Source organism: Macrotis lagotis, chromosome 2 (genome assembly GCF_037893015.1).
Source record: "Macrotis lagotis isolate mMagLag1 chromosome 2, bilby.v1.9.chrom.fasta, whole genome shotgun sequence".
NCBI lineage: Eukaryota > Metazoa > Chordata > Mammalia > Peramelemorphia > Peramelidae > Macrotis > Macrotis lagotis.
The window spans coordinates 320591297-320613493 of NC_133659.1; the positions used below are offsets into that span (position 1 = coordinate 320591297).

The 22197-nt window shown below is 37.4% G+C and overlaps 1 protein-coding gene across 2 annotated transcripts in view; it reads left to right on the plus strand.

Annotated features, from left to right (window-relative positions):
* The window catches only part of PARPBP (PARP1 binding protein), an 85312-nt gene that overhangs the window by 5379 nt on the left and 57736 nt on the right, over positions 1-22197 (plus strand). For both annotated transcript variants that reach the window (XM_074226710.1, XM_074226711.1), the window contains exon 2: positions 452-605. In XM_074226710.1, coding sequence (XP_074082811.1) covers positions 456-605 — 150 coding nt within the window. In that variant the 5' untranslated portion in view covers positions 452-455. The remainder of the gene's footprint in view (positions 1-451; positions 606-22197) is intronic.

Sequence of the window (22197 nt, forward strand, 5' to 3'; positions counted from 1 at the left end):
AAGCATTACTGTTGCAGAACTTGCAAGGACCTCAGAGACCATCCTAGCCTCATTTCCTCATTTCACAGATGAAGTGGCTGAAGTCCAGGAATACCTTGCCAGTTTGATATTATTTTTTGTGTCTGAAAATTATATATGTTCTTTGCCAGGAGTATGTCTTGTGCCTGTTTCAGTCATACAGCTGGATTGTTGTTTCTGAAAGATTTTTCTCAAGCCTACTAAAGGAGAAGAAAGGATTGGGTAGGAATTATTGCCTTTTGCCTCCTTCCTCTTCTTGTCCTCTCCCAAATGTTCCCCCAATTACATGAAAACCAAGAGTGGTGAATGGGAAGGAATTTCTGATTTACTATTATTTTAGGGGACCTAATTGTTCCTCTTAACATCCACTATGTGTTATCAACAAATAAACTTAAGTAATTAATTAATTAACATAGTCCTTTTTTTCATTTAGGAAAATGGCTCCACTTTCTGAAGCTGTCTTGGATATGATCAAAAACTTGAGAAGAAATTGGCACAGCCTTTGTCCTTCTGAGAGGACTCTTGTCTGTGGAGCCGATTTTATGCTGCAGGCTTTGCAACTGTCAATGGCAGAGATCAATAAACAGGTCAGTAGACTGCCGGGGGTGAGACAATTTAGTATATTTAGTTGCTTAAGGGAGCTCTGGAATAATCATAAATACTCCCGAGATCTTCTGGAGATTACCCTTTCTTATGCCTCTATTAGGGCACTGCTACCCCAAATGCCTTCTCATTTCTATCATGGCCAGGCTCCTTGAGATGAATTTTGAAATTCTCTCTTTCAAAATTGATTTGTCTGTAGGGTTCGCTGGAGAACACTTACTTTTTTTTTTTTTTTTTAAGCGAATAGCCTTGGAACTCATGTGTTAGTTTAACCTGTTTTTGTAAACTATTTTTGACATTTTGTTTTTGGAAAAAGTTTATTTTTCAAACTTGTTTCTCCTCTGAGAGCAGCTGCCTTGACTTAATCATATCCCCCAAGAGGCTATTTAAAGCTACATTCACCTTTGACAGCTGACTTTGAACTACTACCTGTGTGATGTCCTTCCAGTTGGTAATTCACCTGATCATAGGCATTGATGACAGGGGGTGACTGCTGATTCACATGGTTGGATTTTGTATGTCACTATCAAGCTTGGCTTTCATCTGTTTATTGCCACTTCCTTTTCATAAATGGAGGAATGAATGAGTTATGTGAGGTTTAAGCCAATATTCATATTGGCAGGGTTAAGTTGTAGTTTGCAGAGTTATTTCAGTGTGATGTGGAAAAATATTGGTTGGAAACACTGAGCCATATCATTCTTATAGAAGACTGTCTTTAAGTTTCAATTTTTCAACGATGCTTTGAACACTGATTGGGTTAGGGACCCTCTTCTAGTTCAGTTGGGTAAACAAAAGAGATGGTCTCTGCCCTCAGGGAAGTTGCCTGCCTTTTGGAGAGATACAACACCCATTTAAATCACACAGAACATTACTTCACATAGACATTTGTAGGAAAAACTCTTTTATCAGCCTTCAGGAATTTCATATATGGAGGTATAAGTGACATATTGATGTATTGATGAGTGAGTCATGATTAAGTTTCAATGGGTGAGATTAGGAAGAGTATAAGGAGGATAAGACTTCTGAACATAGAGCATTGCAGGTTGGAGTACTCAGGAAAGGTTTCCTTGAGATGACACTTAAAAACAAATCTCTGCATAGCTCTTGAAGGTTGGCAGAATACTTACGAGCAACCTTGTGGGGCAGATACATTGTTACTGTAAATGCCCATTTTATGAATGAGGAATCTGAGAAAGCTCAGAAAGTCAAGCATCTTGTTCACAGACATACAGCATGAGGATTGGGAGTCAGTATTGAAATACAACTCTCATGACCTCAGCCCTGTGCTCTTTCTGCAAATTCATGATAGACATTGATGTACACTAAAAGAAGGACTTAGAGAAGAAAGCATAGGAGATGGTGCAGGGGATGTAGGACAAAGCCAGAAATGAGTGATCTGTAGACCAAGACTTAAAGATACCAACTTGACAATAGAGCTGGGTCATTATAGAGCTGGCAGTAATGGGAGGTCAGGTTAGAAGAAGAGTCTGGGCAGATGAGGAAGCTCCTTAGATTGCAGGTAAGGAGAGAAGATCACAGGTAGTTAAGGTAGTGAAATGAGTGATAAATGAAAAAAAATTGTGTTTTTTATGGGCCACACACTCTACTTTATGTTAAGAATACAAATAGAAAGAGAAGACCCTTCCTTGTTCTCAAGGAGGTTATAATCTCATTAAAGGAGAGAACTTAATCTATTTTAAGTTTTAGTGGCTGAGGGGATAGAAGAACCAGGCAGGAAGAACCAGGCAGTGATTCAGCAACATCAAGGTCAGGGAATTCAATTTAGAATTCTAGATTCAGAAGAAATCTCTGAGATCATCTGACCCAACCCCCTCTTTTAAAAAAAACATTTTTCCCCAATTACAGATTAAAACAATTTTTAGCATTCATTTAAAATCAGTGAGAAAGCAAACAATTTGACAAAGGTTAGATATTATAGTTCTGCAAAACATTTTCATGGTTGTTATATTGTGAAAGAAAACAGACCAAAAACCCTTGAGAAAAATAAAGATATAAAAAAGTCTACTTCAATTTTCATTCAGACTTCATCAGTTATTTTTGTGGAGGTTGGATAACATTTTTTAAACATAAGTCCTTCAGAATTGTCTTGGGTCATGGTACTACTGAGAAGAGTTAAGTCTTTCCTACCAAAGCCATCTTCTTACCAGTGAGGATCAGGTAACTTTTCTTAGGCCCTGTAGCTTGTTTGTATTTTTCTAATAGGTGAGAATGGGGAGGTGGAGAATGAGCAGGATTTAGTCTGGAAGACCCAACAACTGGCTGTGTGAACCTGAGCAAGTCCCTTAACCTCTCGGTGGTTCAGGCCACTCTCTAAGACTATAGAGGCAGAAAGGGGACTGTCATGAATTAGAAGAGGCAAGTCCTTACCAGGAGCTTCTTAGAAAGTTACGATCACAGATCTGGTAAAAAAAAAATTATGAATAAAACTTCCCATATGTCTCTTCAGGGTTTGCAATGTGCTTTTCTGGGCCTTCCTATAGTCTCTCTCTAAAAATATCTCACTTGATCGCATTAAGTACCATATATTCAATTATCATCTCTATTAAGATAACTCCCAGAGTCTGATACTTCTGGCTCCACAAGGCCAGGGATGTGGTTTCTGATCAGAACTCAATTTCTAGAATGATTTTCTATATACAGAAAGGTAATGTATATTTTTGGAATCAATGCTGAATGAAGAGACAGGATGAGAACTAGAAAACAGCAACTAATGGTCCTCCTATCTGCTGAACTATTCCTTTCCAAGATGCCTTATTTCAACTCTGTTGTATGTGTGTATGTGTGTTTACACATTTAGATGTGTGTATATATACATATATATGTATGTATAATTGCATGTATATATCCACATATATATTTATACACTGTCGTTGAGTATTTTCAGTTTTATCTGACTATATGTGACCCCATTTGGGATTTTTTGGCAAAAATACTGGAGTGATTTGCTATTTCCTTTTCCATTTCATTTTACCCATGAGAAAACTAAGTGAAACAGGGTTAAGTGACTTATTCAGTATCACACAGCTAGTAAATGACTGAACTTGGATTTGAACTTAGATCCTCCTGATTCCAAGGCTAGTGTTCTATCCACTGTACCATTCATACAGAGATATATGTAAAAATATGTAGATATATATTTGCTACAATTTTATATCTCCATATGCACTATACACACATATGTATGTATATACATGCTGTTTCCCTTTAAGAAGTAACCTCCTGGGATGGCTAGGTGGTACAGTAGATAGAGCACCAGTCCTGGAGTCAGGAGTACCTGAGTTCAAATATGGCCTCAGACAATAATTACCTAGCTGTGTGGCCTTGGGCAAGCCATTTGACCCTATTTGCCTTGCAAAAACCTAAAAATTAAAAAAAAAATTAAAAAAAGTAACCTCCTTGAAAGTAGAGATGGTTTTCCTTTTGTATTTTCTCCCTTTACATTCAGCACAGAGTCAATGCATCATAAATGGTTGTTGGTTGGTTGAAGAATGACATAAAAACCTGAGATAGAAAAATTGTCAAAATGTAGGGCAACAGTGTCAAATGATGAAGAAAATGGATTTTCAGGTCAAGCTTGATTGGGTAGCAGGTCCAAGAAAAGACTTTCTTAGGAAAGAGGAAATCTGAACATGTTTGGGGAACAAGTCATTTCCAGATGCCTGTAATTGTTTAATTTTACCTCCAATCCAATCACAAACAAGAATGGTTCTTCCTCTGATGTCCTCATTACCTCTAAGTATTCTTTCAATGTTTCATGACTAAAAGTCCTTTATCTAATCATGACCTCTCATCCTTCTTTTATAGGATCCTAGTTTTAGAGCTGAGGGTTCATTAGAGATGTTTCCTTTTCCTTCTTTTTTTTTAAAGAATGAATGGGGGGTGGAGCCAAGATGGCCACAAGAACTGATTGTGTCTTAGGCACTATCTCATAAAACTTATGAGCTAAGGACTTTAACTAAATTTTCCAGAGACAGAAACCACAGAGGGACTCAATGAGGCAGTTCTCCTACTCAAGGTAACCTGGAAAAGAGCAGAAAGGCTTTGTTCCCCAGGGTTGGAGGGGTGGCCTGCCAGAGGGGAGCCAGAGCGAAAGAACTTCAGCTTCCTGGAGGCAGGCCCAGGGTGCTGGGAGCCTCGGCTCACAGCAGTGGGGGAGTTTCCTGAGCTAAACCCCAGGGAGTACTGGGTACAAATTGGGGGAACAGTGGGGAACTCTGCCAGAGCGAGCACATGAAGCCTAGCCCTCAGGGCACACAGAGAGCAGCACGGCCAGTGCCCCTGAGTTCCAGAAAACAGAAGCAGGCAGAGCCAGTAAGCAGGAGCCCCCAGGGCATGAGCCCATTGAACCTAGGGAGGGGAGTGAAGAGAGAGAGACTGCAGAGCTCTTTCCTCTACCCCTGGAACAGGACTCTGGGGTTCTGACCACATTCAGATCCTGATCGTAGTCTAGGCCACTCCACAGAACAGCAGGGGCCCCCCTCCACCTCAGCCCCATAGCAGAGGGGGGTGCATATGGTCATTCACAGACCAGGAGGGAGGACAGAGCCTCACACACTGAGACCCTTGTGAGAATGTCCCAAAAGCTCAGGAAGCACCCCAAAACCAGGCTCAGGCTGGGAAAATGAGCAAGCAGAGAAAGAAGAGGAACATGATTGAGAAATATTTTGCATATGAGCCCAAGAAGGATCAAATACTCAGTCTGAAGATGAGGAAGCACAAGCTCCTGCATCTAAAGACTCCAAGAAAAACAGAAATTGGGCTCAGGCTGTGACAGAGCTCAAAAAAGACTTTGAAAATCAAATGAGGGAGTTAGAAGAAAAACTGGGAAAAGAAATGAGACAGATGCAGGAAAAACATGAAAATGAAGTCAGGAGCCTAGTGAAGGAAATCCAAAAAAATGCTGAAGAAAATAGCATGCTAAAAACCAACTTAGGTCAAATGGATAAAACAGTTCAAAAAGTTATTGAGGAGAAGAATGCTTTAAAAAGCAAAATTGGCCAGATGGAAAAGGAGATAAGAGAACTTTCTGAGGAGAACAAATCCTTCAAAGAATAGAGCTCAGGGAGATTGATGAATTTACAAGAAACCAGGACTCAATACTTCAAAACCAAAAAAATGAAAAATTAGAAGAAAATGTGAAACATCTCATTGAAAAAACAACTGATATGGAAAACAGATTTAGGAAAGATAATTTAAAAATTATTGGAATACCTGAAAGTCATGATCAGGAAAAGAGCCTTGACATCACTTTCAAAGAATTACTACAGGAAAATTGCTCTGATAGTCTAGAAGCAGAGGGCAAAATAGAAATGGAGAGAATCCACCGATCCCCCTGAAAAAGAGATCCCAAAAAACCAACCCCCCAGGAATATTATAGCCAAGTTCCAGAACTCCCAAGTCAAAGAGAAAATATTACAAGCAGCCAGAAGGACACAGTTCAAATATCGTGGAGCTGCAGTCAGGATCATACAGGACTTAGCAGCAACTACATTGGAAGCTCATAGGGCTTGGAATATAATACACCGGAAGGCAAAAGGGTTTAGAATGCAGCCAAGAATGAACTACCCAGCAAGGCTGAATGTCCTCTTCCAGGGAAAAAGATGGACTTTCAATGAACCAGGGGAATTTCAAATGTTCCTGTTGGAATGGCCAGAGCTGAACAGAAGGTTTGATCTTCAGATACAGGACTCAGGTGAAGCATAGAGATTGGAGGAGAAGGGGAAAATATGAGGGACTTGATGATGAACTGCATGTATTCTTGTATAGAAAAATGACACTGATAATACTCATATGAACCCTCTCAGTTAATGGAGCAGGTAGAAGGAGCTTTTATAGATGAAGCACAGGAGAAAGCTGAATTTGAAGATAAAATATGGTATAAAAATGGAGTCAATAGAAAAAAGGGAAATGGAATGGGAGGAAGAAAAAGGAGAGGGGGAATAGGCCAAGATATTTCATATAATAAGATTTTTCTTTATTACAACGAGCTATTGCAATGATATAAAAGGGGGGAAGGCAAGAGGGAATGAGGGAATCTTTGCTCTCATCAGAGGTGGCTAGGAGAGGAAACAGCATATATACTCAATGGGGTATAGACATCTGGAGTAAGAAGGGGGGGACAGGGGGAAGGGGGGATGTGAGTGATGGAGGAGAGGATGGACCATGAGGGGAGAGTGATCAGATATAACAAATTTTCTTTTTTACTTCTTGCAAGAGGCTGGGATTAGATGGCCTGCCTGGGACCATAGGGCCAGGTGAATGCTGGGCCTAAGGGGTGGTATGGGGGCTCATGGCCTCTTGGCCCCAGGGCCAGGGATCTGTCTGCTGTGCTACTCAGCTATCCTACAGCAGAGTCAGAGTGAAAGGAGAAAAAAAAATATAGTACACAGTAGTGGAGAAATACAAAAGGAGGGAGTTGCGATAAGCAATGGCAATGGTGGAAAAATATGGAAGTAACTTTTGTGATGGACTTATTATAAAGAATGTGATCCACCCGTGACAGAGTTGCTGGTGTTGGAACCAAGGCTCAAGCACATTTTTTATTATTATTATTTTGGGGGGTGGTGAAGGGCAAATGGGGCTGGGTGGCCTGCCTGGGGCCACATAGCAGGGTGATCATTGGGTGTCTGAGGCCGGATTTGGACCCGGGTGCTCCTGGCTCAAGGGCCAATGCTCTGTCCACCACCAAGCCACCCCTACTATTCTTTTTTTTTAGGGTTTTTTTTTTTTACAAGGCAAAGGGGGTTAAGTGGCTTGCCCAAGGCCACACAGCTAGGTAATTATTAAGTGTCTGAAACCAGATTTGAACCCAGGTACTCCTGACTCCAAGGCCAGTGCTTTATCCACTATGCCACCTAGCTGCCCCCACCCCTACTATTCTTACCATTTTATTTTATTTTGGGTCTTTCTTTTTTTTTTTTTTTTTTTTTTGGTTTTTTGCAGGGCAGTGGAGTTTGGGTGGCTTGCATGTCACGTGGCTGGGTGATTATTGGGTGTACAGGGCGGGATGTGAGCTTGGGTGCTCATGGCACCAGGGCTGGTGCTCCATCCATTGCGCCAACTGGCCATACCTACAATTATTACTATTATTTTTTTAATTTTAATTTTTTTCTCTCCCCTTTACTTTATTGCTCAAGTGAGTATATTTATGGGGGGTATTTCGTTTACTCTTAAACAATATTTTATTAATGTATAAAAAACATTTGTACAAAATGAGAATAAATATTAAATTAAAAAAAGAATGAATGAGGGGCAGCTAGGAGGCATAGTGGATAGAACAGTGGCCCTGGAGTCAGGAGGATCTGAGTTCAAATCTTACTTAGCTGTGTGACCTTGGGCATGTCACTTAACCCAACTGCCTTGCAAAAAAACAAAATATAAAAAACAAAAAAAGAATGAATGAATGTGCCATCATGTTTTGCCTAAGGGACTATGCAGCCTGAATGATAAGAAATTTATATTTTATATATTTTATATTAATTATTATATTAATTTTATATTTTTAAAAAATTGGTATTTTTGAATATTATTTTTATGCTGCCTAGATTTCCCTCTATATCCTTCCTGTTCCTGCTTCCAGAGAATCATTACTTATAATAGGGTTATCCAACCTTACTTTAAAAGTTTTTATTGAAACAATAGGCAAATGTATTTTGATTTGTCATTTTAGTGAGAGCTCTTTGGTAGTTCAGCTTCATTTACTAAAGCATTTAGTAAACTCACAAGCAATTGCACAAAATCTCCAGCATTCTGGACAGCCCTGTCTAATTTTTTTTTTGTTGTTGTTGTTCTTCATTTTCTTTTTTTTTTTTTAATTTTAGAAAGGTTTTATTTTGAGTCTTACATTTTTCCCCCAATCTTGCTTCCCTTCCCCCACCCCACAGAAGGCAATTTACTAGTCTTTACATCATTCCCATAGTATGCATTGATCTAAGTTGAATGTGATGAGAGAGAAATCATGTCCTTAAGGAAGAAACATAAAGTATGAGATATAGCAGAATTATATAATAAGCATTTTTTTTTAATTAAAGGTAACAGGCCTTGGTCTTTGTTCAAACTTCACCATTTTTTCTCAGGATACAGAGTCATTCTTTGGGGTATCTGTGATAGCCCTGACTTATAATGAAAATTTTTTGAAAAGGAAAAAAGAAGAGCAGCTAGTTAGTACAGTAGATAGAGTACTGACTCTGGAATTAAGAGGACCTGAGTTCAGATGTGGTTTCAGACACTTACTAACTGTGCAATCATGGACAAGTCACTTAGCCTAATTACCTCTGAAGGAAAAAGAAATAGAGACAGAGAAAGATGAGGGGAAAAAAATCAGTAATACCAATCAAGACATTGAAAAACAATCTATTTAATGTTCCACGTTTGTTGAGTCACCTTGCCTCTTCTTAAACCTATTGCCATTTTTGCCTCAACTTTGTCATTCTATACCTCTTTGTTTTATCAAGCAATCACCCTTTTTCCTCCCTGTAGCTTAAACTTTTCACCTTTACACTCATCTCTTCCATTACTATCTTGCTCTGTTGTTACTCTTTTCTGAATTCCTACCACATCTTCCTTTTGCAGGTCTATTCACCTGATTTGAAAAGCTTCGGGAGGAAGTCACCACTATACAGTTCAGATCCACTCCAAACTGATACTGTCAACTCTACTGAGTCCTAGCTTTTTCCCACCAGCCCTTCTCTGATTGTCCCAAATATCTATTGTATCTTTGTCCTAAAACTTACCAGTTTTTGACCTAATGGAGCAAAGTATTTGCTCAGCAGAGGACCCTGACTCATACTTAGGTAGAAAAAAAAATTGAGGCCATTTGTCACTGACTCCTTTTTCCTCTCAATTTCTACAATTTAGATTACCTAATCATCTCTTACTTTCTTGTAGGCTCTTGGCTCTAAGGAGGTCACCATCTTGCAAACTCCAGTGCCTTTATGTTTACTTTTATTCTCACAACTGTTTCTTCTTTGATCCTTAGATCATCACTCTCTTTCTTCAATTTTCACTTTCTTCTTCAGTATTGGCTCTTTTTTCTACTTTATAAATATGCCCTAGTTTCCCATTAAAAAAAAACACAACTTCATTGAACAAACTATTGTTCTATATTTGTTTTCCCTTTTATAGACAAAGTCCTTGAAAAAAATTATCCTTTGTGGGGTGGCTAGGTGGCGCAGTGGATAAAGCACTGGCCCTGGAGTCAGGAGTACCTGGGTTCAAATCCGGTCTCAAGACACTTAATAACTACCTAGCTGTGTGGCCTTGGGCAAGCCACTTAACCCCATTTGCCTTGCAAAAAAAAAAACCCTAAAAAAAATTGTTCTTAGTCTTAGCTTTTACTTATTTATCTATCATCACTTGGTTTTCAATCCCTTACCAGAACTGCTCTTTATCAATGATCTGCTAATTGCTATATTCATTATTTCCCCCCCCCCCACCCCTTTTTTTAAAGAAAAAGTATTTGTTGGATTTTTTTTTTTATTTTAAGGCAATGGGGTTAAGAATGACAAGGTCACACAGCTAGGCAATTATTAAGTGTCTGAGGCCGGATTTGAACTCAGGTTCTCTTGGCTCCAGGGCCGGTGCTCTATCCACTGTGTCCCTTAGCTGTCCCCTTGTTGGGGTTTAACATGAACATTTGGGACAAAACATTCCCTCAAACAAGGGGCATACCCTCTCCTTGTACTATGAGATTTCCTACTGGGGACAACAGGCTGGAAATGAAAGTAACACAGGTAATGAGATACATGTATAGAGAACTATGAGGTTAATGCTTTACTACTGACCCTAGAAATCTTTCATGGAATCCTCATGAAGTTTTCATTAGGTGAAGCTCTCTGCTGGCCTTGAAAGACCATTCACTGCTGAATCAGGTCATTCTTCTGGACCAGAAACTCCCATCTTGCTGCTCTTCACCCTCCTTCACCATCCCCCCCTCCCCTACATGTACAATTCACCTGGGGAAGGAAAAGACTTCAAAGTATAACTTGAGCTTGGCTGTTGTTGGGTTAAGTGCTTGGCTACTGCTCACTGCCTAGACATTTCCATCTTCAGGTCACTAGTGGGCCTTCTGATGGGACTTCTGGATCTTTTGAAATTACTAGATTGCTTGGTTACTTCCATCCCAGAATATTTATCATCTTCAGATCTAGAAGGGAGCTAGGTGGTACAGTGAATAGAGCACAGGGCCTAGAATTGGGAAGACTCATCCTTTTGAGTTCAAATCTGACTTGAGATACTTGCTAGCTATATGATCTTGGACAAGTCACTTCACCCTGCTTGCCTCAGTTTCCTCAACTGTAAAATGGGCTGGAGAAGGAAATAGCAAACTACTGTAGTGTCACTGCCAAGAAAGCCCCACGTGGGCTCATGAAGAGTCAGAAAAAATGAAAAATGACCATACAATAAATCGGGAAAGAATAAGTATGAAAGAAAAAAAGAGACACTATGTGCTCAGATCTAGCTTCTACTAAAATTAGTTAAGGATTTGGGAATTGGAAGGCTGATTGCAAAGGACTGATAAGTAAGGCCCTTAGTATCTCTATCCTAGTCCCCAGGATATCAAGGGATGGGTTGAGATGAAGAAGAAGACTGAGCCAGGCATTGGACTCTGGGAAAGATAATGACTTGAATTGAATTTCATTTCTCAAAATTTATCTCTTATCTTTCCTCTTTGCCTTGGAGGATTAAGCTTTGTGTTGGCCAAGGCCTTGACTTGTTAGCCTTTGATTCTACCCCATCCAGTCTTCCCTGGCAGCTCATCCCATCAAACCCCTTCTTCTCCTTCAGTCTTTCTTTTCCTTCAGGATCCTTGCACGCAGGCAGCAAATATCCTCAGCACTCCCTAGCAAAATAAAAAAATAAAAAACAAAACCAACAAAAAACCCAAACAACAAAAACTGACCACTTGATGCTGCTCTCAGACTATCTTGTGTAATTCTTTTTCCAGCTCCTAGAAAGTCAGACTCTCTCCACATCCTCCCCACCCCCTCACTTCTCGGGGTGGGAAATAGGCTACAGCCTCCTCATGTGAGCCATGAGTCTTGATGCTTCTGTCCTTCTGAGATTGGACTGTTTCAGGATTAATCACCATTCATTCTGCATTCTGGGAGAATGTTTGTGTTTTTCTTTTTAAAAAAAAGAGTTGGGTTCCTGTTTTGTGGAGCAGTTTATGATCATTTAAAGCACTTTGCAATTGCCCAAATGCAATTCTGAATTCTCTCATCTTCCCATTTACTTCTGGGCCCTACTTGTTTTGCTTTGGTGAGTTATTTTCTAGAGTAGACCATGTCTTTATGATCACACCATTGATTGAGATGTGTAGCAGATGTAGGATCCTATTGTGTTAGAGTTTAAAAATGTGTGAGATTGTATTTTGCTGATTGTACTTCAAATGGGTTCTTCTGTAGCAAGCAATGAATAAATGAAGATTTTATACAAGTCTTCCTGATACACATGCTGCCACAGGGATTGCTTCCTTCTAAGAGCCTTGCCCAAGGGTAGGTGTAGAAGAGGCAGGATCTGCTTATCACAACACTTACCATGCCCAAGATCCAAGAAAAAGAGGATATTTGCAGATGATTAGGTTCTTCAGATCCTTCTTTTTGTGAATGACGCCAGGAAAAAAAAAAGCAAATGTATGAAAAAATCCTATTGGCCAGACTGTTGTACATGTGTCTGAATGGTCAGTCTCTTGGGGGTGGGATAGCTGGACATAGCTGAAACTAACATAGGACAGCCATGAGTTGTACCCCACAAGTTATCAGTTCTAATAGAGCAAGAAAGACAACTAACATCCACAAAAATACTGTTTCTTTTCGTCTTCTCTAACCAAACTTGCCTCAAATAGATGTAGATCTGGATGTAAGCATTTTTTTAAAGGAGTAAAACTTTGAATTATTACAAAAGAATAACAAAATTATTACAAAAGAATAACTGATCAGACACCATCAAAAAGAACAACCACTGTTCTGAAAAATGCATAAACTTTGCATTTCTCATTTCTGTCCTTGTGAAAGATAATCTTCCTGATGTCCATCAGAGAATTAAAGCACTGAACATTTTGAACTTCCTTCAAGCATTAGCCAACTGGCATGTTTTCCTAGCAAAACATTTTGCGATTTGACCACAGACTCTCTCAATCATTTGTTACTGGTTTGAATAATAGAATATTTTGTCGTGGTGGGCACCTGATCATGAAAGCTGATATCTGGAGTGCATTTTTATTTGGATTTAAAATGTTTTTACAACCCAATATAAATGCTGTTAATCTAGTCAAAACCTTTTCTCATAAGATCAAGGGATTTCAAAGTTTTATTTTAACTAATTAAATTCAAAGAAATTTATTTTAGGATACTGTAAGAAAGTATCTTAGGTCTTGCTGCCCCTTATATTGTTTGACCTATTTTTAACTTAAAGGATTTTATAAATTTAAAAATAACACCTGGAATATTTAAGATAATTCCCATAATTCTTATTTTCTTAGAAATATTTGATTTTTCTTGATTGGGGGAAAGATTTTAAAAGCATAGATCAGTTAGAAATAATATCTTCATTTGAAAAGTGAAGAAATTGACAGGTTAAATGATTTACCTCACATAGCCTGTTAATGAAAAAACTGATAGGAGAACTCAAGGGTTCTTGATTTTACTGCCTTTTGACCTGTTGTATTGAACATATATATACACACATGTATAATTTTGGGGGAATAATAAAATAAATTTGGAATTTAATTGTTATAGGGAACTTACCTTTATTGATGCCCATAGGCTCTCTATTAATGTGGGTCAGCAAGTTACAGTCTTAACAAGTTGTCTATGGGCATCAGAGGTTAAATGATTTACCTAAGTCAGTTATGGCCAGGATGTAAGCCTAGATCCTTTTTTTTAAATTTTAAATTTTTAGTTTTTGCAAGGCAATGGAGTTAAGTGGCTTGCCCAAGGCCACACAGCTAGGTAATTATTAAGTGTCTGAGGCCAGATTTGAACCCAGGTACTCCTGACTCCAGGGCCGGTGCTCTATCCCCTGCGCCACCTAGCCGCCCCCAACTTAGATCCTTTGATGCTAGATTCAGTGTTTTTAAAATCTACAAAGAAGAGCAAAGAAGTAACTTTCAAGTTATTTCAGGGCAATGATTATCAAATAGAGAATTAGGTTTTGTGAGATAAAAGAGCAACATATAGCAGAATCCCTTCTTATATATCCAGGCTTCTTTGACCATCATGTCCTTATCTTTATTGGATAAAAGGAATTGTTGAAGAGAATTACTATGACTAATTTCTAGTCTGAGACAGACTGAGGGACAATCTTGGTGCTAGTAGCTAGAAAAGGTTTTTTTTCTCATAAATAATGGATTCTTAGAAGAACATAAGCATCAGTAAAAATTCATGAATATGTTGTATTGGAAAGAGGCAGTGAAATTACTGGGTGAATTAATGGTTGGCACTTTCTGAAAGGTGCCATAATAATTGTCTGACTATAGATTCTTTGAAAAAGAGGACCATAAGGAGGAAAACTAATAGTGATGAAACTCAAGTACGGTCATTAAATGATGCTACATGGAAATGTTGAAGATGAGACTTTCAGGAAAACTATACACTTATCAAAGATTTGCAAGGAAATGTTGATGGTGAATAACAAAATGTCCCCATCACAATATTGGGTCTCTAAGCAACTAGGATGTAATTCAAGCCAGATTGCAATCCATGTTATTTCTCCTAGGCAGCAAGCCAAGCAGAAAAGGCTAGAAAAGATATTGATTATGCACATTAGTTGTAGTCTGATCTCTCTTGAAAGGAGCCCTGACTTTGACTTTTAACATTGCTTTAGTTCATAACTGAATCAAAATTATGCTCATTGGACTAAGGTGGGAAGTGTAATGTTAGATTTTAGCAATGATATTTTGCTTTCCCAGGAAAGGATTAAAGAAATGAAATCTAATTCTCCCAGTGTATCTCTGTGCCCACATTTTAAGACAAACACTTCTTAGAAAAGTGTGGGTTATGGGAATTCACAAAGACAGACAAATTCAGATGAGGTTAAAAATATATAGAGATGGACTTCCAGGGGTGGAGTCAAGATGATGAAGGGGAGAGAATGCTCAACTGAGCTTTCTCAGCATTTCCTTCCAAGTGACTTTAAAATAATACCTCACATCAAAGTCTGAAGTAACAAAGGTCAGTAAGACATTTTTTCAGCCCAAGACAAAATAGAAGTTAGAGAAATCTGTGACATGGGGGGGAGGAGACTGACCCAGAGCCCATGTGAATAAAACATCAGTTTCGATGGTGGTGACAGAAGCAAGAGCAGCTTTGGGAGTTCTCAAGTCGAGTATGGTCAGGAGATCTGGCAGCTGGTCTGAAAGGGATTACAGAGGACCCTGTCCTAGCACTGGACACAGGACCAGACAGTGTTTGGGAATTTCATCCATCAACACCTACTTCTGGATCATAGCTCAAGAGCAGAAGGAAAAAGTTTCAATAAAGAGGGAATGGAAACTCTGAGGAACAGTATCAGTTCTGTTGAGAATCAGTATTGATTTTAGTCTCAAGGGAACAGGGACCCAAAAGAGAAGTATCAATTGTAATCTCAAGGAATCAAGGGCCCTTCCTAGGTAAGGACCAGAGTACAGACCAGGAAAGCACTGACCACATCTCTCCCCAGATCACACCACCTTGAATGCACTGAAAACTTCCATGTCCCCAGAACTAGCTTTGAAAACTAGAGCAAAAATGCAAAGCATGAAAGAATGGCCTTCTAGTTCCATTTCCCATATACCTACTTTGGGAAAAGAGTCCAACATTAACATAAAATTCCAAATCAAGAAATAGTGTAGAAAATGAACAAATAAAAAGCACCAGAAAGGACCTGGCCATAAAATACTACTATAATAACTAGGATGACTGAGAATAAATTCAGAAAACAATGAAATCAAAACAGCTGTACACAAAGATGCAAAGAAAAAATAGAATTGAATACAAGACCAGTGAGAATTCCTGGGAGAGAAACTAAACTATCTGTTTAGTGCCCTATCAATCAAAATTCCAAAAAATTACTTTAATGAGTTAGAAAAAATTGTAAGTAAATTCATATGGAGAAATAAAAAGTCAAGAATTGCCAGGAGCTTAATGAAAAAAAAAGTGCAAAAGAAGGTGGCTTAGCCCTACCTGATCTAAAATTATATTATAAAGCATCAGTCATCAAAACTGTTTGGTATTGGCTAAGAAATAGAGTGGTGGACCAGTGGAATAGACTAGGTATAAAAGCAGGAGATGATTATAGTAATCTGCTGTTTGATAAACCCAAAGAGTCCAGCCATTGGGATAAAAACTCCCTCTTTGATAAAAATTGCTGGGATAATTGGAAGTTAGTATGGAAGAAACTTAGATTAGTCCAACATCTCACACCCGTTACCAAGGTAAGATCCAAATGGTTACAGGTCATAGACATAAAAAACAAATTAGAACAAAAAACAAAAAGCAAATTAGAAGATCAAGGACTAGTCTACCTGTCAGATCTATGGAAAGGGGAGCAGTTTATGACTAAGGAAGAGTTGGAGAACATCACTAAAAACCAATTAGATGATTTCAATTACATTAAATTAAAAAGCTTTTGCACAGATAAAACCAAGGTAACCAAGATCAAAAGAAATGTAGTAAATTGGGAAACAATCTTTGCAACTAATGATTCTGACAAAGGACTCATTTCTAAAATATACAGAGAACTGAGTCATTTTTAAAACAAAAAGCCATTTTCCAATTGACAAATAGTCAAAGGATATGCAAAGGCGGTTTACAGATGAGGAGATCAAAGCAATCCATAGCCATATGAAAAAATGCTCTAAATCATTAATTATTAGAGAAATGCAAATTAAAGCTTCTCTGAGGTACCACCTCACACCTCTCAGATTGGCCAGTATGACCAGGAAGGATAATGATCATTGTTGGAAGGATTGTGGGAAATCTGGGACACTATTACACTGTTGGTGGAGCTGTGAACTCATCCAACCTTTCTAGAGAGCTATTTGGAACTATGTCCAAAGGGCAACAAAAATGTGCATACCCTTTGACCCAGCAATACCACTACTGGGTCTATACCCTGAAGAGATGATGAAAAAGGGTAAAAACATTACTTGTACAAAAATATTTATAAGGGGCGGCTAGGTGGCGTAGTGGATAAAGCACTGGCCCTGGATTCAGGAGTACCTGGGTTCAAATCCAGTCTCAGACACTTAATAATTACCTAGCTGTGTGGCCTTGGGCAAGCCACTTAACCCCGTTTGCCTTGCAAAAAAAAAAACCAAAAACCTAAAAACCTAAAAAAAAAATATCCCCAAAATATTTATAGCAGCCCCGTTTGTGGTGGCAAAGAATTGGAAATCAAGTAAATGTCCTTCAACTGGGGAATGGCTTAGCAAACTGTGGTCTATGTATGCCATGGAACACTTGTTCTATTAGAAACCAGGAGGGATGGGATTTCAGGGAAGCCTGGAGGGATTTGCAGGAACTGATACTGAGTGAGATGAGCAGAACCAGAAAAACACTGTGCACCCTAACAGCAACATGGGATTGATGTTCAACCTTGAAGGACTTGCTCATTCCATCAGTGCAACAATCGGGAACAATTTTGGGCTGTCTGCAAAGGAGAGTGCCATCTGTATCCAGATAAGGAGCTGTGGAGTTTGAACAAAGTGCAAGGACTATTCCCTTTAATTTAGAAAAAACAGATATCTTATTGTCTGATCTTGTTACCTTTTAGACTTCTCTTTAAGGTTATGATTTCTCTTTCATCACACCTAATTTGGATCAAGGTACAACATGGAAACAAAGTAAAGACTGATGGAGTGCTATCCGTGGGGTGGGGGTGGGGGGAGGGAAGCAAGATTGGGGGGGAAATTGTAAAACTCAAATAATATCTTTAATAAAAATAATTTTAAAAAAAGAATTATCAGATTACTTGAATGCCATGATTTTAAAAAGAATCCAAAATAAAGACTGAAATCTTCTATTTTCTCTTTCTTTCTTTCTTTCTTTCTTTCTTTCTTTCTTTCTTTCTTTCTTTCTTTCTTTCTTCCTTCCTTCCTTCCTTCCTTCCTTCCTTCCTTCCTTCCTTCCTTCCTTCCCTCCTTCCTTCCTCTCTCTCTCTTTCTTCTTTCTGTCTGTCTGTCTGTCTTTCTTTTTCTCCCTTCCTTCCTTCCCTTTTTTCTATAAAATGACTGATAAGGAAATATGTTTTGCATAGATTGCACACATTTAACTTAGATTAGATTACTTGCCATCTGAGGGAAGGAGAAGAAAAGAGAGGCAAAGGGACAGTATTTGGAACTCAAAACTTTTAAGACAATGTTAAAAAATATTTTTACATGGAATTGAGGAGAAATAAAATAGTATTTAAAAAAAGAAAAAACCTAGACATCATCTTTCAAGAAATTATCAAGGAAAGCTGCCTTGATATCCTAGAACTATAGTAGAAATTTAAAGAATCTTTCAAACACTACCTGGAAATGATACTAAAATGAAACTTCTAGATATATTTATAGTCAAATTTCAGAGTTCTCATGTCAAAGAAAAAAATGCTTCAAGCAGTCATAAAGAAAGAGACAACTCATAGATCATAGAAGCACAGTTAGGATCACAGACAGGTTCACACAGCATCACATATCTCTTCCCCATTAAAGAACCAGAGAACTTAGAATATGTTATCCCAAAATCAAAAGAGCTGAAATTACAACCAAGGATAACCTACCTAGTAAAACTGAATATAATATATATTTTTTTAATTTTTAAAGATTTTATTTGAATTTTGAGTTTTACAATTTTTCTCCCAATCTTACTTCCCTCCCCCCACCCCCAACAGAGAGCAATCTTTCAGGCTTTATTTTGTTTCCATGTTGTGCATTGATCCAAATTGAGTGTGATGAAAGAGAAATCACATCCTTAAAGAAGAAACAAAAAGTATAAGAGATAACAAGATCAGACAATAAGGTATCTTTTTTTTTCTAAATTAAGGGGAATAGTACTTGAAATTTGTTCAAATTCCACGGCTCTTTATCTGGATACAGATGGTATTCTCCATTGCAGACAGTCCAAAATTGTCCCTGATTGTTGCACTGATGGAGCGAGCAAGTCCATCAAGGTTGAACATCGCTCACATGTTGCTGTTAGGGTGTACAGTGTTTTTCTGGTTCTGCTCATCTCACTCAGCATCATTTCATGGAAATCCCTCCAGGCTTCCCTGAATTTCCATCCCTCCTTGTTTCTAATAGAACACATTCATATACCCAGTTTGCTAAGCAATTCCCCAATTGAAGGACATTTATTTGATTTCCAATTCTTTGCCACCACAAGCAGGGCTGCCATGAATATTTTTGTACAAGTGATGTTTTTACCCTTTTCATCATCTTTTCAGGGTATAGACCCAGTAGTGGTATTTGAATATAGTATTTAAATTATTTTTTATTTTTTCCAATTATAAGCAAATTTGTTTTCAACATTTATCCTTTTGTAAAATTTTGAGTTTCATGTTTTTCTACCACACTACCTTCCTCTTCCCTCTCTCCCCCTATGGCAGCGAGAAAACTGATATAGATTGTACATATACAATTGTGTTTAACATTTCTATATTGATCATATTGTGAAAGAAAAATTAGAACTAAGGTGGAGAATCCACGAGAAAGAAAAAAACATAAAAGAAGACTTAAAAAGTAAACATAGTATGCTCTGCATTTAAACTCCATAGTTTTTTTTTCTGAAAATGAATGACATTTTCATAACAGGTCGCCCCAGGTTGTCCTAGATCTCTGGACTGCCGAGAGGAACTGCATCCATCATTGTTGATCATCTCACAATGTTCTTAACATGTATATTGTTCTCTTGGTTCTGCTACTTCCCTCGGCATCAGCTCATGCAACTCTTTTTCAGGCTTTTCTGAAGTCTGGCCACTCATGACTTTATGTAAAACAATAATACAAAACTGAGCATAATCTTTCGAAGGAAAAATTGTATATTTAATAAAATAAAGGATTTTTAAGTATTGAAAAAATCAGCTGAAAAGAAAATTTGGTATGAAAGAGAAGATGTCACATGTATCTTCTAAGAATGCTATTATTAGAACAGTTGGAAGGATTCTACATGGAAAGAAGGTGCAGGGATGACTTGATTATGTTGGAATGATGTAAATAAAAATGGGATAGGTAAGAAAGAATACTCTTGGAGAAAGTGGGAAGAGTTAGAATGGAAAAAATTATTTCACTTAAGAGGCAGCAAGGAAGAGCTTTTACAGTGAAAAGGGAAAATTAATATGGGGCAGGGAGGCAATGCTTCAATGTCACTCACATCTAAATTGAATCAAAGAGGGGAAAAGCTGTGTGTGTGTGTGTGTAAATATCTATATCTATATCTCGATATCTCTATCGATCTATTGATCTATCCATACATACTCAATTGGTAATCTTTCTTACAGAACAGAAAAGTTGGAGGGGAAGAGAATAGAGCAAAGGAGATGGTAGATAAAAGGAGGGGAGTTAAAACATAAACTATTTGAAAAAAATAGCTAAAGGAGTCCTACCAGATTTTCCTATGATACAAATACGGTTTTAATACCTAAACCAAGGAGAACAAAAACAGAAAGAAAACTAAAATCCATTTTCCATAATGAATATCAATGTGAAAATTAAAATAGTCAAGTAAAGCAGACTTGAGAGGAGAGACAGAATAAGCACAGAAAGAAGAATAAATTGAAGCAAATAAGATGATTGGAAATGTATAGTTAGTAATCAAAATTGTGAATGTGAATGGGATGAACTCAGTAGAAATCCGATTGCAACAACATGTTTGCCAGAAATACCTTTGAAACAGAGAGACACACAGAGCTAAAATAAAAGACTGGAGCAAAATCTATTATGCATCATCTGAACTAAAGATAGGTATAGCAGTCATGATCTTATAAAAAGTAAAAACAAAAATATAAATAAAAGGGATAAGCAAGGAAGCTATAGATAGATAGATAGATAGATAGATAGATAGATAGATAGACAGACGTAGATATAGACCCATAGACAATAAAGTAATAATATCAATTTTAAATATATACACCAAATGACATAACATCCAAATTCTTAAAGGAAAAGGTAAATGAGATGATAATAAAACTATATTAGTGGGGTATTTTAACCTTCCCCTATTAGGGATAAATAAATTTAACCATAAAATAAATAAAGAAGTCAAAGAGGTGAATAGAATCTTAGAAAAATTAGATATCATAGATATCTGAAGAAAACTGAATGGGAGTAGAAAGAAGTATACCTTTTCTCAGCAGTACATTGCACATTCACAAAAATTGACTATAAATTAGGACACAAAAAACTTGCAAGCAAATGCTGTAAAGAAGAAATATTAAATGCATCCTTTTCAGACCACAAAAGTTAGATTTAATGAAGGACTATGGAAACATAGGTTCAAAGTTCATTGTAAACTAAATGATCTAATCCTAAAGAATGAATGGCTTATAGGGGGCAGCTAGGTGGTGTGGTGGATAAAGCACCGGCCCTGGAGTCAGGAGTACCTGGGTTCAAATCTGGTCTCAGACACTTAATAATTACCTAGTTGTGTGGCCTTGGGCAAGCCAGTTAACCCCCTTTGCCTTGCAAAAAAAAAAAAAAGAATGAATGGCTTAAAGATCAAATCATAGAAATAATCAATTTTATTAAAAAGAATGACAACAATGAGTCAGCATTCCAAAATTCATGGAATGCAGACAAAGCAGTAATTAGGGAAAATATATATTTCTTTCTTTTTTTTTTTTTGCAAGGCAATGGGGTTAAGTGCATGCATCAATAAAAGAGAGAAAAAGTAGATTAATAAATTGGATTTGCAACCTGAAAAAGAACCAAAAAAAAAAGATCAAGTTAAATGCCAAAATGAAATTCCTGAAAATCAAAGGAGAGAATAATAAAATTAAAAGTAAGAAAGCCATTGACCTAATAAAACTAGGAACTGGTTTAATGAAAATACTAATGAAACAATTAAGTCATTGATTAATTTGATTAAGAAAATAAAACCAAATCACCAGTATGAAAAGGGTGAATGCACCATCAATAAAGATGAAAAAAATCAGTTATTAGGAGTCATTTTGCCCAATTTCATTGCCAGTAGAACTAACAATCTAAGTGAAATGGATGTTTACAAAAACATGAATTGCCCATATTAATAGGAGAAAATAAAATAATTAGCTAATGCTATTTTAGAAAAATAAATTGGACAAACTATCAATGGACTGCTTAAAAAAAAGAACAAATAGATTTATAAGTGAATTCTGTCAAACATTAAGACATAATTAACTCCAATATTACATAAACTATTTGAAAAAAATAGCTAAAGGAATCCTTCCAAATTTTCCTGACACAAATACGGTTTTAATACCTAAACCAAGGAGAACAAAAACAGAGAAAGAAAACTATAAATCCATTTTACATAATGAATATCAATATGAAAATTAAAATAAAAAATAGTTGTAAATATATTACAGCAATATATCATTAGGATCATACATTATGACCAGGTA